This window comes from Podarcis tiliguerta, assembly GCF_965153285.1.
Source record: "Podarcis tiliguerta genome assembly, chromosome: 6".
NCBI lineage: Eukaryota > Metazoa > Chordata > Lepidosauria > Squamata > Lacertidae > Podarcis > Podarcis tiliguerta.
This window is the reverse complement of record NC_139539.1, coordinates 79,512,206-79,532,159: the sequence shown is the minus strand read 5'-3', so window position 1 is coordinate 79,532,159 and position 19,954 is coordinate 79,512,206. Positions and strand designations below refer to the sequence as shown.

At 38.6% G+C, this 19,954-nt stretch overlaps 1 protein-coding gene across 3 annotated transcripts in view; it reads right to left on the bottom strand.

Annotated features, from left to right (window-relative positions):
• DENND1B (DENN domain containing 1B) overlaps positions 1–19,954 on the bottom strand; it is a 168,586-nt gene that overhangs the window by 123,900 nt on the left and 24,732 nt on the right. For all 3 annotated transcript variants that reach the window (XM_083445296.1, XM_083445295.1, XM_083445294.1), the window contains exon 4: positions 2,170–2,213. In XM_083445296.1, coding sequence (XP_083301422.1) covers positions 2,170–2,213 — 44 coding nt within the window. The remainder of the gene's footprint in view (positions 1–2,169; positions 2,214–19,954) is intronic.

Sequence of the window (19,954 nt, the reverse complement as noted above, 5' to 3'; positions counted from 1 at the left end):
TGCCGCAAGCTAAGGCATTATCTTAAGAGTGACATTCAAAGCCAGGCTCGTGGTTTGTTATCATGAATGAATGTATGAATTGTACACATTTTTTTAAAACTATACAGTCATACCTCGGGTTACAACCACTTCACGTTGCGTTTTTTCGGGTTGCAAATTGCCGAAACCCGGAAGTACTGGAACAGGTTACTTCCGGGTTTCGGAGGTCGCGCATGCGCAGAAGCACCAAATCGCAACCCATGGTTGCGCAGGCACAGGTTGCGAACGCTGCTGGTTGCGAACATGCATCCCGCACAGATCACGTTCGCAACCCGAGCGTCCACTGTACTTGTTGATGTCAAAGAGCTTACAGTTTGTTTGGGGAGAAACAAACCATAAACTCAGATTGGGATGTAACTCTAAACTAGAACAGAACTTAACTTGTAGCAGCAGCAGGGGAAGAGTAAACACTCAAAATTTCAGCACCAGTAGGATGTAAATTCACCTTTAAACCATATGTTAGTTTAACCATGGTTTAAAGTGACAAACGAACTAAGCCATTGACAGTTATCTTGGTTAATGCTTAACCAAAGCATCGTATTCTGCATCTTTTTCTCAGGAACATCTTTATGTGGCAAGCTACTAACTTTAGCCCATTTCTCTAGTTTATCAAGGTAATGCTTTTTCACATTTGTTTAGATTTCTCACCTATTCTACTCAAAGGAACAGAACACAATACTTATGTGCCTTTACCTTGGTTTATCCAACAGCACCATAATGTTCATTAGGTTGGCTTCTAATAATTCATCCTGTAAGATTTATGGCTGAAAAGGGACACAGGTTTACACCTCCCACATACAAAGCTGCTACTATGGCATTTAGCCCAATTGCAAGGACAGTTCCCCTTGCCATTGACCCTTTCCTATGCCATTCAACTCTATACATTTGTAGCTGGATTTAACAGAACACACACCTATAAAAATACTAACATTTGCAACTGACAGACTTAATAAAACTTGCTTTTTGCATGGACACAAGCTTTGAATACAATCAACCTCAAATGCACCTTTGATAGTAACATTTGAATAAGAGAGACAGAGTGAAATCGAAAACACAGCTGCTCCCAGGCAAAAAATCTCATTCATTCAAATGGTATTTGCAGTCCAGCTAAAGCTCTTGACTACTGGAATAGATTGCAACTTCATATTAATGTGTGAGCAACATGTTGCCAAGTAACAACACACATAAACTGGGGTTCTCTGTGTTGTCATAAAGAAGTATCATTGATCTGAATGAGTTTCACACATGCACAACTGACAATTTTGTTCGGAATTTCAGGGCCAAACTGCAAACTGCTGTGGCAACACACTTTTTATATAGGTTCCTATATTCAAAACAGAATTCAAACTGTTGTTTATGGTGTTTTTCTCCGAGGATCTGGCACTATTTAAAGCAAAACTGAGAAATCTGTCTGAGCCACAGAAAGAAGGAAGTATACTGTTCAATAAAATCAAAATGAAAAGAGCGAAATGCATTCAATGAAGAAGCCTATCAAAAAAACCCCATAATTTTTAGAGGACTCGGTTGTTGTTTTTAATGAAACCACTGCTTTAGACAACCACCTGTTTGTTGCAAGCATTACGCTCCTGTTTAAAACTGCTAACATGCCCAAGTGTCAAAGTAGCTCTGGTGAAAGAGAGAACATTTTCATGAATACTGAAATACCACCAACAGTATATACACAACCAACGTGTTAACATCCGTGCTGATACTAACAGTTGTGCAACCTCTTAGATTATCATTGGTGATGTGCGCCTGGTGGCAATATCAGTGCTGTGTGTCAATCATAATTTCCCAAATTTATTCCTCTGGAACTATATTCATGACTTCAGAAGAAGAAGAAATGCCACCACTGGCGTTTGGTCATAATATCCACACAGATTAAAAATAATAATGTGATAAATCCATGAAAGCAACTATCATAGTGTGCAATACTTCCTGCCACAAACACATTCTAATGATCAAATCAACTGGCGAAGAGTCTTTTATTGTTATCATCAGCCATCTGCCTCTCTACAGTTGAATAGGAAAGCTTAAAAAAGCTGTAGAAAGGCAGGTTATTCTGATATTATTATTATTATTATTATTATTATTCCATCATTTTAAAGGGATCAATCTCATGTTTCTAACCTTGTCTCCAAAGTCCTCCGGGAACTTCCACAAAACCACAGGATCTGTAAATAATTGACAGACAGCATTAATCAGAGACAAAAGAACAGAGTCTTAGAGTAGAGTACATTAATATTAAAGAGGGTCAACGTAGCTTCAGGCTCACAGACAGGTACAAAAAATGTGTCTCAAAACTCAGATACGGGATTATTCAAAATATCTATTTTTTAATTTCATATTTATGAAACTCCATGCATATTTGTTAACACAATAATAGAAGGTTATTTTGTGGTGTGTGTGTTTTCCATTGCCTTTTACTCTGTGGTTGTTCCAATGCCTTTTTAAAGATGTTATTCCAATATTCGTTTTTGCAAAAGGGAATTAAAAGTAGAAAAAATGCAAACTGTTTTTCAAATGTCACAAATATCACTGTTTTTTAAAGCAGTTCACCAAGCTTTTTTTCCGCATTTACAATTTAAAATTACAGGTTAAGAATATCACAGAATACTACACATTCACCAGTTGAAGTTTGGGACCTGCTACATCCAAAAATCATTTTTATGCAAACTAGCACTGGCTAAAGAAATGAATTTGATAGCTTAAGGGAGTTTTTCTTTCAATCCTAACCCCATGTAGGATGTGTACCTGGAACTCTTATCTGGCAGAACCCCCAAATACTTCAGAGGGATGTTCCGTGTGCTAAAAAAGTTGTCAAGTAAATAAAGCTTCAGTCTGCACAACACTTAAACAATTCTGTCTGAAACTGTTGTTTTGAAATTTGCTACTACTTCAGTCTTTGTTATATGCACTTATGGTATGTTATTAGGTAGTAATAAAACACACATGCAGCAGCTAATTGCCATATGAATATATAAAACACAATAGATCCCACAAGCTTGAAATCTCTCCACATTTGCTCTAATCCATTCCACAAAATAAAAACCAGTAAATATTGTCATGTTACTTGGTATTATGATATTGACTTTGCATCCCTCCAAAGGTCTTACTGGCCACTGACAAATATTCAAAGGATCAATTAATTTTCACACTTCCTTTCTGAAGTGCTCCCATCATTTTCATTTAAGGTACAGTAAGGAGAAGGGGAGTTTTCCATCACAAAAAAAGAGATGGATATTTTGGTGTACCCAACACCACAATCCTGAATGTGAGTCTCCTACCCCCTGAGTTGACAGGTATGAAAACTTTTGTTCAGAATTCTTTGTGTACTGGGAAATTGATTAAGTGAATGGAAGGAGGGTGTTGACAAGAAGCAAGAGGCTACATCTTGACAAGAAGGAGGAAGCATAATCCTATTCTGCAATTATGTACTTCCTCTTCAGAACTACTGAGACCAAATTTACTTTTCCTGGGAAGACTGGTTTCTAGACACCCAACAACGTTAAGTCAATTTTATGCTGATTTTATGGCTGAGAGAACAGGAATAGCTAGAAGAAAACACTGTCACCATAGATGACTTGTAACTCACTACACAGCTTAGATCAACATATGCCTTATAACAACTCAAAATATATTAGCGCTGGATTAAACACTTTTCATTCATATTTTTAAGTGACCATAAGACTCACCAAGTATTTCCCACTAATGTAGATTTTATGAACATTATATTGGTTACAGGTTTGCACAAAGTTGCTTCCATGTGTGCCAAGTCCTCCTCCAGGAAAGGCATTCCATAAGACACAAGCAAGTGTCACCATGTGAACCTCTCCCCACCCCCCACTATGTGCAAATAATCCCTTTCCACTCGTGTAAATAGTGAGGTTTGGATCCAAGCCCCTGGGATTATCATATGGTTCAATAATCTATCCTACTTTCACTATGAGCAAGTTACTTCATATTTATTGAAACGACAATACACTTATCTTAATTATATCAAATTTAAGATGGACTAATGGTGATTAAAAATTAAATCCAACCCCTTCCTCTGTATTTAAAAGTTATTTTTTAATTTTGTAAATGTCTAAACCTGTGTCCAAACATGGATTCTAGGGTGGTGCACATTTTAAAAATCCAAACACCAATACAATATTAAAGCAAACCGCAAAAATCAAAACATAATAAAAACTAGAAGTAAAGTTAACATAGTGTCAGGTATCCTCTAATAAAAATTACAGGATATCAATATTAAACTCAAGACAAAGAGCATATGAAGGAAACCTGCTAAAACTAGCCTCAGAAATTATCTAAACAAAGGAAAAATTACTTTTCACATATTTTTGTTACTGTCAATTAATTTTAGATATTTAAAGGAAACACAGAATCACAGAATTGTAGAGTTGGAAGGGACCACAAGGCTCATCTAGTACAAGCCCCTGCTACATAGAAATCTTGCCCAATGTGGAGCCCAAACCCAGAACCCTGAAAACAAGAGCCCCATGCTCTACCATCTAAGCTTTCCCAACAGTTTTCTCTGCATTAGAAAATATACCCTACAAGAACTGAAGTTAATGGTTAGTTAAGCTTTGATCCCATTTTGCAATCAGATTTCTACATCTTAGTTAATTAATATTCAAAACATCTTATTTTGGGCCAATATCAATATGGAGTGAAATGTTTCCAAAAAGAGAAATACAAACAGCAAGAGGTCAATATATATCATTTCTAATAAAAAGTCAAGTTAATTTTTTACTGGTAACTTTACTGTTTTGTATAAAAATTAATCTTGTACCATATTGTTTTCATTGGACCAGTTGATAAACTCCATAGGTTTTAGAACTAGAAACCAGTTTAGAGGGAAATAAATAGGTTTACTTCAACTTTTCCCTAAGGCTCTGAAAGTGGCATAGCAAGCAAAAAACAAGATGTTGTGCAGATTTGGTCACATTAGTTTTAGGAAACATGAGTGCACACATCCTTTTATTAAGATGCATGCAGATTAATAACATCTGCACAAGCATCTCAACTATTTTTCTATTTTTAAAAAATGTATTTTTAATACAGTTTCTCTCTCTCTCTCTCTGTCTCTCTCTCTCACACACACACCCCAACATTCCCAAAGCAGATGCTCAGTTGGGATGCAGTGCAACTAGGCTCCCCATCAAGCTGGGAAGCAATACAACTCTCTCAAGCTGAGCTTTGGCTTCAGAGCAGCTGGCATGGCACACAGCTCACTTTCTAGCCACCAGCTTTTCCAAGACAGACTACTCTCCCCGAGGCAGACACTGAGTTGGGAGACTGGTGGAGAACTGCCTTCTCACTGACCATCAGTTTTAGAGAGGTTGGCAGAAATCCAACTGGTAAAATATCTCTGATCTGCACTGGGAGCAGATGCAGGGTTGTATCAGAAGCCTCGGTGCACAGCTTCAACTCCAAAGTTAGGTGTCTGGAAAATGATGTACAATTTATATACCACCTTTTGTCCAAGAATGCAGAACAATAAATTGCACATGGTAGACAGAGCACACCATCAGCATATATGGCACTTTCCTGAGCACAGGAGGAAAGGTTGCCACCCAGAAGAGCTTACACTCTAAAATTTGAGCCAGGAGAAACATCAGAGAAAAGAAAAGGAAGTGGAGGCAAAAGTAATCAGGGAAAGAAGATGCAATTGTTTACATTAAATGTACTTGAGCTTAGCTAGAGTGGGCATGGTAGCTTGGGGGTTAACTCAAAGGCTCTGTGGGAAAAGGTGGGTTTTTAGGAGTGATTTGAAAGAAGTTGAAGAGAAAAGGCTAAAAAAAGAGGAGCTGCTTTAAGAAACAAAGAAATGAGAAGAAGAAAAGCTCAAACATCATTTACACCAAGTAGCCAAATTTGCACTGGCAGCCAAGAAGCTTCGTTCCAGCTATGTAAATGCACCCCAATCTTAAGTCTTAATGTTGTAAATTTCTTTTTATGTTGTAAACTGCTACAGGTTACGTGTATGATTTTAGATGAAAGATTCCTTTTATTCTCTGTCATCCATTGTAAAGGCCTTTGGCTATACTGTATACAATAAAAATTGATTGATAGTTAAACAATCAATTAGTTAATCATCAATAGTCCAAATCATCTCACCACAAGTTACTTGTTCAAAAGTGGCTAAAAGACCACCATTCTGGCTTGAATGGTTAGCGCATTAATATCACATGTATTAATGTAAAATGTACTTAACTGTAAACCATGAATGCAGAGATTGCTTCTGTTTTGCTCCCCCACTAGCATGAGCAACAAACTATGATTTCTAATTTTGCTGTACGTCCTAACTACGAAGCATGGTTTGTTTAACTCAAACAAACCTTGGCTTGACACTATGGTTGGTTTGGAGTGAAACCAATCACTATTCTTGCTCTGGACATAATACTAAGTAAAGGATATTAGGGTTGTGGCTCCCACTGCCTAGCAGGTACGACTGGAATGGAAGCCCTCTGCACATTCACAGTAACCCACTAGCTATGATTTTCTGTAATGTGCAATCACTGCCACTGAATGTACCATGCACAGTCCTTCACCTGGAACAAATTGCTGGCCTTTGAGGCTTCAGTGCCTGGTTGGCATCTGTAAGAGGGTTGCAAAATGCACAGTATTTGCCCACCAGTTATGGGAGAAATAGAGGTGTACCAAAGGACTTCAGTGAAAAGTTTCACAAAGTGTATCTATTGAGTTTATCTATTCATTCATTACTTCTGCACCATTTGCAGTTAATTAGTTACAAAAATACCATAGAGTACTCCAGAACTCTAAATACTAATGAGCAAACTAGAAAGGTTAGAAATAACCGATTTTCTGTTTGTCGTTTCAGCACAGCAAATTATATTGCTTACAGTAATTCCTGCTGAAGGAACAGTGTAAGCCATGGGTAGGCAAACTAAGGGCCGGGGCCTGGATACGGCCCAATCACCTTCTAAATCCGGCTGCGGACAGTCCAGGAATCAGCGTGTTTTTACATGAATAGAAAGTGTCCTTTTATTTAAAATGCATCTCTGGGTTATTTGTGGAGCATAGAAAATGTTCATTATTATTTTTTCAAAATATAGTCCAGCCCCACAAGATCTGAGGGACAGTGGACTGGCCCCCTGCTAAAAAGGTTTGCTGACCCCTGGTAAGCAGTCTGTAGTCATGCCAGTTTTTAGCACAAAAAGATGGCTTTTTATTTTTAAAAAAACCACACACATTCTATAACTGGAAGAATTTACCGTTTTTAAACTCTCTTCCAGCAAACTGAAAGGGGACAGTTCTGGTGCGCAGCACTGAACTTTTTCAAGTTGGAATTATTAGGTTATTATATATACACACATTAAAAAGAATTGGCTGCTAGTGGCTAGGAAAGTATATCAGATTAATTTTTTAACAGATTTCATATAAGGGATACACATTATAAACCAGAAATATTACTGTCAGGCACATCTGACTTTAGGTGAGGGTCTCAGAATCTTATCTAAGGAGGATAAAAGTGGAAGATGTTTTAGTAGCTGAATGAAAAGCTGCATGGGCAAGTATGGAAGAAAGCAGTCAGTATTTGCCAAGGAACAGTAATCAAAAGAAAGAACAAGGGCAAAACAGAGTAGAGGAACTTAATAAAAAAAAAGAGGGGGCTGCAGAGAACCTTAAAGAACACTTGCTATCTTGTCTGGCACTTAAAATATGTTAGATTAAAGACAATATGCAAATGACAGTGCCACTTTAAGACATACTTGAAAGCACACTTTAATGCAAATCATAGACTTGGTGGATTTATGCTCATGAAAAGAATTTTGCTGATGTTATCAGTCCACTCTTTACTATAGCAGTCGTACCTTGTAAAATCAGGCAATCTGTTATAAGGAATATTTGGCCAAAAGAGGTGTGTGTGCATGTGTGAATCCAATTACTCCAATTTTAAAGAATGGATTGAACTATTAGTTGTGTGTGGACAATCTAGGAAAGAAACTTTTTGGGGGGAACTTCTATTCAGTTTTGTGGACAACTGAAAAAAAGCTGATTTTTCATAGTATTATCAGAGTTTAGAGCAACACTGAAAACAACACTATCATCATGTACCTTGAGTCCTCAGCTTGCTTTCTAGGAAGTTTCTTGTAGCTGCTGTTGTTAAAATGAAAATGCTTCCTTTGAAATGTAAATATAATTCTTGTATGGTGCAATATAACGGCAAGTCAGTAGAGTAAACTGCTATGGTTACTAAAATGCAGAAATGACTGCCTTCTCTGGTGGCTTCTGACCTGATCCAAGGAGTATGGCATGGTAGAGGAGATCATGAGGGACTGAGATTTATTCTGAAGATGTCTGTCACAGTATCCTTAGCCTGCAGCAGAGTAGGAAAGAAGCCCTGATCCAGATTCAGAGAAAAGTGGATGGTTGCCCATCAAAACAAATTTATATATAGAAACACATGAACATGACCTTTGATCAACTCAAGCATGAGTTGTCTCATTATACTCTAGAGTGGCTAATCTGTTATCTGCAACATCTGTGATACTGAAGAAGTCCATGATGTTGAAACACATCTGGCAATTGGAATAGTTAATCATCACACATATTATATTTTATTTTTTTTAATTCTCCCCATATGCCAAGGAACTTTACAGTTAACAATAAATATCTGTACTGAAAATACATATACTGAAACATTTTAGTTTTGTTTGTAAATGCATGTCTCTATGTTCATATGTGATAGTAAAACACATTATTTTTGACTCTGCAGTTCTGTCAACCTAAACAATGATATTTTTATTTAACAATTCCATACCAAACTGTATTACGAAAGTAAACACAAATATAAACATATATAACTGCCCCTATGAAGAGTATTTCAAGATTCTTTAAAAAGCATTTCTTTAATAAACAATCTATTCTATAAATAATATTAAAAATATTCTATTTAGCATAATATTTGATCTACTATAATGTATAATATTAATTTTTCATTTACAGCATCCTTGTTTTCCGTAGGCTATAATCAAAACAAATCATGGCGTTAATTAGATCCACATTTCATTTTTCTTAATTCATCTAATCTTTCTTCAATTGATCCTATCTTCCCAAGCCATTTTATATATAGTTGTAATTACCAAATTCCTGGCTATTTATAAAATCAATAAACAAATACCAACCTGCCCAAAACTTGAGTGACTTTCTTTGACCTCTCATTACTTGAGATCTTACCAATACAGCTATTTGCCAAACTTTACAGTACCAATAATCTAGATTCATTAATGACATATTTTACCCAAAGACCTCAATGTAATGTGCACATATTTCACCTATTTAAAGGGTTCCTTCTGCCTAGCATCTATGGAAACAAATAATGAAGGGCTGGTTCACATATAATGCTTCCAATCTCTTATGCATAGCTAAGGGCCTGAGAGCAAATTCTCAGATTATGTGTTCTCTCGCCACCCTGATCCAAGATTAAAGGTGTATTTCAGCATTTACCTTATCCGGCCAATGATCTTCTCTTAATCCCAAACTGATCTGCTCTTAATCACAGGACTCTAGTCATGAATCAGAAGGATGATGCTGGTCAGCAAATTAGGAACCACTGCTAAAGATACTGCCAGCATGAACCTAAGCATGCTTAAGACTTCCAAGTAGGAACAGAGTAAGACATGGGCATAGCCAGGACTTATGTTGGGGGGAGCAAGTAGACAGGATTTATGTTGGGAAGACAGAGCACCCGCCTGTCATCATCCTCTGTCTGGCTCTGTCTAGCATATTCAGAATGAAATGTCTCAACAACACTTGTTTTAAACTACTTTCTTTTGACCCCAAGTGCTCAAAAAAATCTGTCAATATCTTTCTACAATTTCTACTTTTAGTTAAGTATTTTTATTTATTTACTTGATTCAGGGAAAGGCAGCTCTCCCTACCCCCGCCCCGGTACGCCCATGGAGTAAGAAGAGAATATGAAATCTTGCCGACACCTTTTTAAACCTGATTCTGAAATTAACAGCATCCATTTAAGGAGACTTTACACACAACAAAGGTCCATAATATTCCTACAAATACCGTATTTTTTGCTCTATAAGACTCACTTTTTCCCTCCTAAAAAGTAAGGGGAAATGTGTGTGCGTCTTATGGAGCGAATGCAGGCTGCGCAGCTATCACAGAAGCCAGAATAGCAAGAGGGAATTGCTGCTTTCGCTGCGCAGCGATCCCTCTTGTTGTTCTGGCTGCTGAGATTCAGAATATTTTTTTTCTTGTTTTCCTCCTCCAAAAACTAGGTGCATCTTGTGGTCTGGTGCGTCTTATAGAACAAAAAATATGGTATATCAGAAAAGACTAGATAGAGAAGCTGTCTCCAGGCATTCACTGTTGGACATTTGAAGGAGCCTTCAGGAATGTGTGAAACTAGCTATATCACCTTGATAATGCCCAGGGAGCAAACAGACAAATGATTGGCAGAGTCTGCATGGAAGGTTTCCAACTCAAGGACAGGAATCCTAGTCAATCAGCATTCCCACTCAAGTTGGAAATCCGTCACATAATAAGGGAAGCCCCTTCAGATTCAGCTGATCACTAATAGCCAACTTCCTAATAACTGTGAGCTGTGTCTCTCCCCTGCCCCACTTTTTTTTTCTTTTTTGGTACTAACAAGACAGATCCAACTTTGAGCTACTTTAACTGAAGGTCAATCCTCTTTGCCCAATATTGTGCTATACCATTTAAAAACAGAATGGAAAGTCACTGGGAGCATAAAGGAAAGCCTGTTTTGCTACAATGCCATTAGTTATGCTACAAAATGAAAACCTTAATCAGGTGAAGGTTCATTGCACAGAAAGTACAAAGATGAAATTGAACCTGCCAAGCTTTTAGCTTGGCTTCCTACAAACTAAGGGATTTCAAGAAACGAATTCCCCAGCTTATCTCCTGGGTTAACAAGTAGGCTTGAAAGACATGCCACCTTTTAAAACGTCAACAAGCAGATGTAAAATTCACTGCCCTTTAAATTAAATTAAATTAAATTAACACTTTTAATTTAAAACCTTGAATTTAAAACCTCAAAGTGAAGATGGTACATTTTTTTTAAAATGGCAGGTAAACACTGTACAACTGTCCTCAGAACACCTAACATTTGGCAAAAAGCTACAGTCATTACTGGACAGGGACTGCCTGGCTACAGGCTGGTAACCTCAGGTAGACTACTGTGATACACACAATGTCAGCCTGCATTTGAAGTTGGTTCAGAAGCTGCAGCTACACTGGGTTAAATGGTAGCCTTTATACTGTATACTAAATACTCTCAAGGTGAGAGCAAGGTTCTTGAAAGACCCTTCCCACACAGATTCTCCTGATGTACTGTAAAAACCTTTTTATGCAGGCATTTGGTTAGCTGAGATGTTTGGTCACTCTGATGGTGTGCATTTGATTTATTGTTTTTGTGATTTCATTTCTCAGATCGTTTATTATGTAATTTGTATGTATTATATATTTAATGATATAGCCCACTATGGAGTTCATTTTAAAGAACAATAGATTACAATAATCCCCCCCACAAGGACACAGTTAAAATGTGGTAAGCAGCAATGCAGGAGAGGGTACGCTCAGTAATGGAATTTCATCTCCTCTCAGATATGGTTGGTTCCAATTCTGGTGAGTTTTTAGTGCTAGTGGAAGATTCATTTATTCATTCAGGCTTTTGTGGACCCCTCTAAACTGCGGTGCTTTTGGTTTCATGAGGATTTTTCCTCTAGTTCTTGCTTCTGTTTTAATAAGCATCATATATCTGGCTTTTAATGTAATCTGCTCTGGGATTGCTTCAGCAGTGATGCAAGAAATATTTTAAATAAATAATAATAATAATAATGAAATAATAGAATTATCACTGCTAATATCCTACAGCACATTGGCTGGTGATGGCACTTATCATTTGGTGTTTAATAGAAAAAAGCTGTAGAGCTGTTGCACATCTTTTACAAAAGATAAGCATGACAAAGCTTGCATAAAACAATATGCACCTAACAGCTGAACATATCTTCTATTTCCGCCACTCAAAGAAGATAAATTTGCTTTAACTGATTTCAACACTGAATTTTTAGATTGTTGTAACCTGAACTGAGGCTTGATGGTAAAGGGTGGATAAGAAATCCAGTTATGGTGGTTGTTGTTGTTCATGAAGCCCAGAATGCAGAAAGACCAGAACTTCAGGAAAAAGCACGTAATTCTTACCTCTGAAGTCCTTAACTTAACACAAGATGCTGTGCAGGACAGTTACTATAAAAGACAAGGGCAAAAATCCAGTACAAAGACTGGTATGTTAGGATGGTCAACATACCTACTGTGTGTTTCACAAGAGCATAGAAATACAACAGTGGTGGAAAATCAGCATCCATGCACTTAATTCCAAAGAGGTGTCAACAATATGTTCCTGTGTAACTGTTAATCTAGGTTGCTTTGTGCAAAATGCTCCCTTTCTGTGGAAAATGCCCCTTTTTCAATAGTTTCTAATCACCAAAGTTCTTAAATGTGCACAGCATGAGGCCAGAGGCGTAGTCTGTCATCTGAGCTATGATGTGGGGTTTTGATACTGGTGGTATATACTGTGACTGGGTACTGAGTTATAACCTAATTTATGCTGTTTTGTGGCAACCATTTGGGGGGGGGAGAATCCCCTCCAATTCATTGCACCATGTCTGTGGCTGGTGTAAAGTTGCACTGTCAATCAGGGTAGGTTGTGAACAGCTCCTCCTCGTTCCACCCCACATTATGCCTGTGACTCCATTCTTGTCCCTTCCCGTGGAACAGTACCAGCAAGGGAGTGCTCCACAAAGGCATGCGAGCTATTTTGCCAGCATATAAATCCTAACTGTAGCATATCTGGCATTCTGCCAGCAAAGCAGAGCTTCTACCAAATCCCAAAATGCCCCAGCAGACAGGTCTTCAGTTCAGGATCATGCCCTTCAACTTGCACAATACTGTTAATGGGTTTGCAAGGGGACCAAAACCTGGGTGCGATGTTCTCCCCATAATCTCTGAAATTAGTAAATGTGGGGTTTGAAGTCAAGCCAAGACAGGTGGTGACAGAGTCATTAACCTGACAATAGGTGAGACATTCAGCATCAGACAAGAAAGCAGGAGACTACTAGGATTACAGGGAGCATGACAAAATGTCACGACAGAAGGAGGTGCTTTTTGCAGGAGGCTTTTGAATCGTAGGTTCCCAGTGTTACAGTGGGGATACTGGATGAGGAAGGGAAGGAGTTGTTTTCTGCAAAGGCTGCTGGGAAGAAGCAGCAGCAAGTAGGCAGAACTCCATGCAGCGCTGGCTGGAGGAGGCTGCACCAAGAGACCATTTGCCTTGATTTCGTAATGGAAACACAACCCTGGGTGAGCACCTGGAACCCCCTGGAATCTTGCTACCTCTTGGCAGACACTGGGCTGTAACAATACTGTGTTGGTTGGTACTGCATAACTTGAAAATTTCAAGCCTTTTTACAAAGGGAAATCTAATCATGCTTATTAAAGCATATACAAATGAATTGGAATGACATTCCAATATCAGTGAACTGTAAGTTGTTATCTCAGTAGTGTTTCCATAATAAAAACCTAGAATACAAAACTGAGCTGCAGGTTTTTTTAAAAAAAAAACCACCTGAAAATCCCTTTTTAAAAAAATAGTTCCCAAAAACCATTTCTTCCTTTTTTATTTTCCTTTCCCCACTAAGGAAATGTAAACCCTCAGTTTTTAACACAGGTAATGCAGGGACACACAAGGGAACTTCACTGACACTAAGAAGCCAAACCTGACCTGATAGATCAATTCCCATTCTGGGGAGTATCCAGGATACCATAATTCAAACCACTCTGATTGTGACATTGCCAACTGTATCAGATTATATTTTGCAGCTTGGTGATTCCACTAGGAATTTAACTTGAGAACCTAACCTTTCTTACTTGCACAAAGAAGTCTTTAAAAGCTCTTCCAGATTTAAACAGAAAATCACAATCAAATTTAAAACTGTGACCATTACTGCTTGTAAATATAAAAAGTGTACTTCAAAGGCCAAGTTTACTACTCTACCCGTAAACTTCATCTTTTGTCATACTATTCATGTTCAATATTGTTTGACTGTTCAGATATACCAAGCAGTGTCATGGTTTAAAGACACTTTATTAATCAATAACTATAAACCTTTTTTATTTTCCTTTTCCATTTTATACCAGGCCTATTTCAATAGCCTAAGAGGGGGAAATACACTCATCAGTCACCTGATGGAGTAATTCAAAACTTAACGAAACAGGGCTAATGGGTGAGAATTGAATTGAAAACACCTTGACAAAGAAAGCAATTTCTTTTCTTCGCACTCCTCTGAAGCTGTGGGTGATCACTGAAATCGAACCATCAACAGTGAGGGGCCATCTGTCCCAAGGGCCTTCCACATGAACACAAGGAAAAAAATTTAAATGCTGCTCCGCATATATTCAAGCATTGATTTATCTATGACAGGCAACATGTAGCTGAAAATCTATGTTTTGACGTACTTCACATACCAGTCTTTAAAGTCAACACCAAACTTCTGATAAGAACAAAGCAAGAAGGCAGGTTAATAGAACTGCTCAGAGAAAAATCAGTGTTACTCCAACAGCTAAGAAACCTCTTAATGGAATTATATCACTAGGCTAACTTACAGGCCTTCTGCCTTATGCAGAGATTCAGTTCACACATCGCTTCTATCCATTGTTACACTTGTACCTATATTTATGTGATATTTGTACATACAGGATTGAGCCAGATTACTGTTCTGAAGGACCAAAAACAAAACAAAACACATGGGTAGAACAATGATGCAGAATGCCCAGGGCCCTCAAAACAGCACTAAGTGGCTTGAGAATCACAAAATTCAATAATCCACATGAATGCTGAATTACTGTCTCACTGGATATCTACAGAAAGGAGGTAAACTGAATTCTGAGCTGGAAACTCATGGATATTTGAAAGAACTCTCAGTAATATTGGTACGCTTCAGCCCACATCACTCACCAGGCACACTGAATATTAAGCTGGATGGCCATCTTGGCTGGTTATTCCTGTTAACTGGAAATGCTGCTTTGCAAAGTATTTATTTACTGTACAGTAGGTGTGAGGAACCTGGGCACTTCCAGATCTTGTTGGTCTCCAATTCCAAACCCCAGGCAGAAGGGTCAATAATCAGTTATGATAGCAGGTGTAGTACAGTAACATCTGGGGAGGGGGGGCCCCAGTTCTGATCCAAGGAGTATCGCAATGTTTCAAAGCATTGTGAGCAAAGTATGGAAAAGATTTAGCGTGTCGGGGAAAAGTCCCAGATAAATCTTCTTGACTTCAAAGTAGCCTCAACTAAAGTGGCTATCTGCTCTAAGAAACTTTCAAAGTTTCCTTTAACAAGTTATGGGTGGCGCTGTGGGTTAAACCACAGAGCCTAGGACTTGCCGATCAGAAGGTCTGCGGTTCGAATCCCCATGACGGGGTGAGCTCCCGTTGCTCGGTCCCAGCTCCTGCCAACCTAACAGTTCAAAAACACCTCAAAGTGCAAGTAGATAAATAGGTACCGCTCCGGTGGGAAGGTAAACGGCGTTTCCGTGCGCTGCTCTGGTTCGCCAGAAGCGGCTTAGTCATTCTGGCCACATGACCTGGAAGCTGTACGCCGGCTCCCTCGGCCAATAAAGCGAGATGAGCGCAGCAACCCCAGAGTCAGCCACGAATGGACCTAATGGTCAGGGGTCCCTTTACTTTTTTACCATGGACTAGTAGTAACTTTGCTAAGGGCAACGTTTTTACTATTTGTAAAAATAGGTTCCAAACTAATGATTTTATAATTAATTGTAGCGGTACCCCTTTCTGATAGAGAAACCCTATTGGAAGGAGTCTCTAAATTCTGAGAAGAGTAAAGAGTCTTTTTCTCTGTCCGCGAAGTGTCAGATTACAAACCTTCTAACATTAGTGCCATTGTGAGAAATTTAATTCAATTATTTTTATTTTTCTGTATATTTGTTTGTTTGTTTATTCAGCATTCATATAACCTCAAAAGCCACTAACTTCTATTATTAATGGAAATAAGAAGCTTCAAGTCAAAAGCATTGTTTAGATAAAGAAGAGAAGAAGCAGGAAGTCTGGGGTTGTGTGAACTGAAATCTTAAATTGAAATTAAAACATAGTGACAAAAACACAGTAAATACCACAGGAGCTGACTCACTGAATGAGGCTGGCAATTACTAGCCAAAGTGATGTTTGTGTTGTGAACAATGATCTTAAATAGATGACAACACCAATTCCCATACTTTTAGTTAATTATTCCTAAGCATCGCCTTATAAAATATTTCTGCAGTAATGGATGATATTTTTTAAAGTATTTCAACAATACTCTCCGTAAGGAGAAGGGTAACAAGACATCCTTTAGGATAGAAAACAAGATCAAAACTGTGAAATACATCACAACATGAAGGCTGGATCAGAGACACAATGCTTTCAACTCTCTGAAGAAAACAGTTTTGAAAAGGGGGTTGCTTCCTGAGAAGGCAGAGGCCCCAGGAAGATGCAGTTATTTATATTAATCATGGCACTTTTGATCCAGAGTAGGCCACTGGGACAGCAGATTCTGATCCCATCTTCTGCTATGCCAGTCTAGACTCAGTACCACTAGAAACTTATGTGAGAGTCATAGCACATGTGTTACATGTAGAAAGCTCCTGTGGTTACCGTATTTTTCGCTCCATAAGACGCACTTTTTTCTTCCTAAAAAGTAAGGGGGAATGTCTGTGCATCTTATGGAGCGAATGCGTGGTCCCTGGAGCCGAATTGCCCAGAGACGAAAAGCAGATCACACTTTTTTTTTTTAAAGAGGGAAGTGGGAGTTGAAAGGAAGCATGCGATCGGGGAGGGAGATAAGGGACACTAGGGATAAAGGAGGCTGCCTGGGAAGGGGGAGGTAAAAACCCATGGATCCTCAGGATTTTTGCATTGGGTCACCCCAAATTCACCATCAGATCACATAGCATGTCCATGGCTACAGCCTGCACCACAAAAATCATACATCCACTGTTTTGTTTCCGGAATTTTTTTTTCTTGTTTTCCTCCTCTAAAAAATAGGTGCATCTTATGGTCAGGTGCATCTTATGGAGCAAAAAATACGGTAAAATAGAAAAAGAAAACAGTTCTCCAAAAGCACGAGTGGGCAAGGCTACTTTGCCTGAAACCCTGGAGAACTGATGAGAGCTGGAATGGAGAATAAGGGGCTGGATGTACCTATAGTCTTGTTTGCACTTCATACTAAGCCAAACATAAGAGCACACAGGTTTCCAGAGAGGAAGTGCCAGTTGCTTTGCTCCTTCCCTGTCGTACTGTTGCTGTGTTGCACTCAGATAAGCCATGGTTTGTTCATAAGCATAGTTTGGCATAATGTGACATGCAAAACAAGCCAGTATAAAGCAGCATCAGGTGTTCATTATGCTTATTGCAGTATGATTTCAAACCTATTAACATTATATATACAATATACATAAATAAAGAGAGTATACTATACAGTGGTACCTCAGTTTAAGAACAGCCCTGTTTACGAACTATTCAGTTTACGAACTCCGCAAAACCGGAAGTAGTGTCCCAGTTTGCGAAATTTACCTTGGTCTAAGCACGGAATCCGAACAGTGGAAGGGTACTGGCAGCGGGAGGCTTCATTAGGGTTTAAGAACGTTTTCAGTTTAAGAACGGACTTCCGGAAAGGATTAAGTTCATAAACCGAGGTACCACTGTATATACATCTATAACACGTGCCCTTCTATTCAAATAAATATTGACTTCATTTCCAAGTCATTAGGATTATAGTATTTTTAAGGAGAGGAAGACAAAAACTTTAAGTTACTGTCCATTTCCTATTGCAAATTATACTATACAGCAGACCCAGACAACAAGCTCAAAATCCCAGCACTACATTGCATACTCTTGATTGTTGATGCTTGACTTAGAGGGGGGGAAAGGAGGGTAACCAGTTAGGCTTAGACCAGTAAATCTGAGCATGTGGAATATGTCTATTAACTATCAGCATCCACCTCCATCATTTATAATTGGATTGTGCCTAAGTTCCACAGTACTTATAATGCCAAAACAAGATCAGAGAGAGAAATGTCCTGATTTCTTTTGCATTACAACTGGGAACAGCTCTCCCCTGGTGTTGCACAATAGCAGTGACCACCCAAAGACCTCTGCATTAACTATGGACACTCTTCCCACTGCCTGCCAAAGAAACGGGCATGAGGAAAGCCCACAATGTAGGCTGTCCTTTATAACTGCCCGAAGGAAGGATAAAATTTCTTACTGAGAAACAAAAAAATATGGAGATTCCAGGGAATAAATTTAGTTGTGTGTACAGATGTTGCAAACTGAGGTATCCGTATATGGAATTCCATGGGGTGTTTGAATGTATGCTCTAAACCCCCCCCCCCAAATCTACTTTAGCACTCCTCATACTTCAAACTATCTAACTGGGGGGAGGGAGGGGAGAACCTGCGCAAGTTACAAGAAACTAAAGTCCGCAGAAATCATGCCGTCTTACGAGAATTCATGTAACCACACCTGACAATCATTTGCTTGACCCATTTTGAGTAAACAATACGCAGGGTACTTGAAGGGGTTTTTTCCTGCCCTTGTTTTATCCCACTCTTTGCTGGTCTCTTATTTTACGGTCAGAGGTTAAACTCCTGACCTCTCACCTTTAAGGCAAGTTTTTCTCCTCTCTTGCATAAAAAAAAAGTTTTTCACACTGTGAGCATTTAGATTAGCCCCTCTCCTTTGGAACAAAAGCCACGTCTTTGTATCGCTGGTTTGGGCATGGAGTCTGTACATCAGAGGAAGCTGCTCCTACTTAACATTCACAATAACTGTATTGTGAGGCCCCACTAAAGCCTCGTCTCTCAGTGTCTAGACTTTCACCCAACCAGCCAGAAAAAGAAAATCCTATCAAGCACTCAACTGAAAATTAACTAAGGTACCCTGTTGTGAACCTGATGAAGATGTTATTTGAACATACGGTAAAACTTTCCATTGTTTAATAGAGAGATAGGAGAAAACTTTAAGAGGCCTGAGCTTTAAACAATCATTGGCACTAATTCCCTTATGGGTCAGTACGTGCATTTTATTGGGATGCAGCTACCAGCCCTCTCTGCTCCTTTAAAGTGCACAGAGTACAAGATGACATTCAAACTGCTTGTTATTGGAAATATATTTGCCCCTACTTCATTTAGTCTAAAGCAAGCCATTTATATATATATATATTTTAAAAAATTAAAAGTTTTTTGTGTGGCAACAAAAAAGATTCCTATGGTGAGGCATATGGCAATGGAGCAACTCACAAGCCATAGTGTGCCTTGGTACTGAGGATGCAGTTTTATAGGCTTGGGATTTCAATATCATTGATGCTTTAGAAAGAAAATGAAAGCATTTCATCAACTGATAGCCACATATATTGTGGGTCTTGAATAAAGTCACCAAGACACACCAATGGCATTGTGCAGAAACATGCTTATATTTCTGCCTAGTTTACTGGTAACAATTACCCAGGCTGAGCAAAGAAATTTGATCAGTATCCAGCTTGCTAGAATTTAAAGAGCTCAGGGGCTCTAAACCAAGACACCTTGGTGCTTCTTTGTCTACAGGCAACTGTTCTCCTGTAGTGACTACACTTGTGCCATCTTCTAGCAGTCCAGCAAGTTTATGCACTTACTGGTGGAAGCAGTAAATCGCAAAAACAAACACAGGATAGGAAGACAAGCAAACTTGAATGGAGAAGAGGAAGGCAAATACGTAAGAAAGTTACTTAAAAAGAAATTTGATTCAGGCGTTTCCATGTTTCAAGTGTTTAAATGTTCTAGAATTAGCTCATCTAACGAACCTTAAATCAACTTG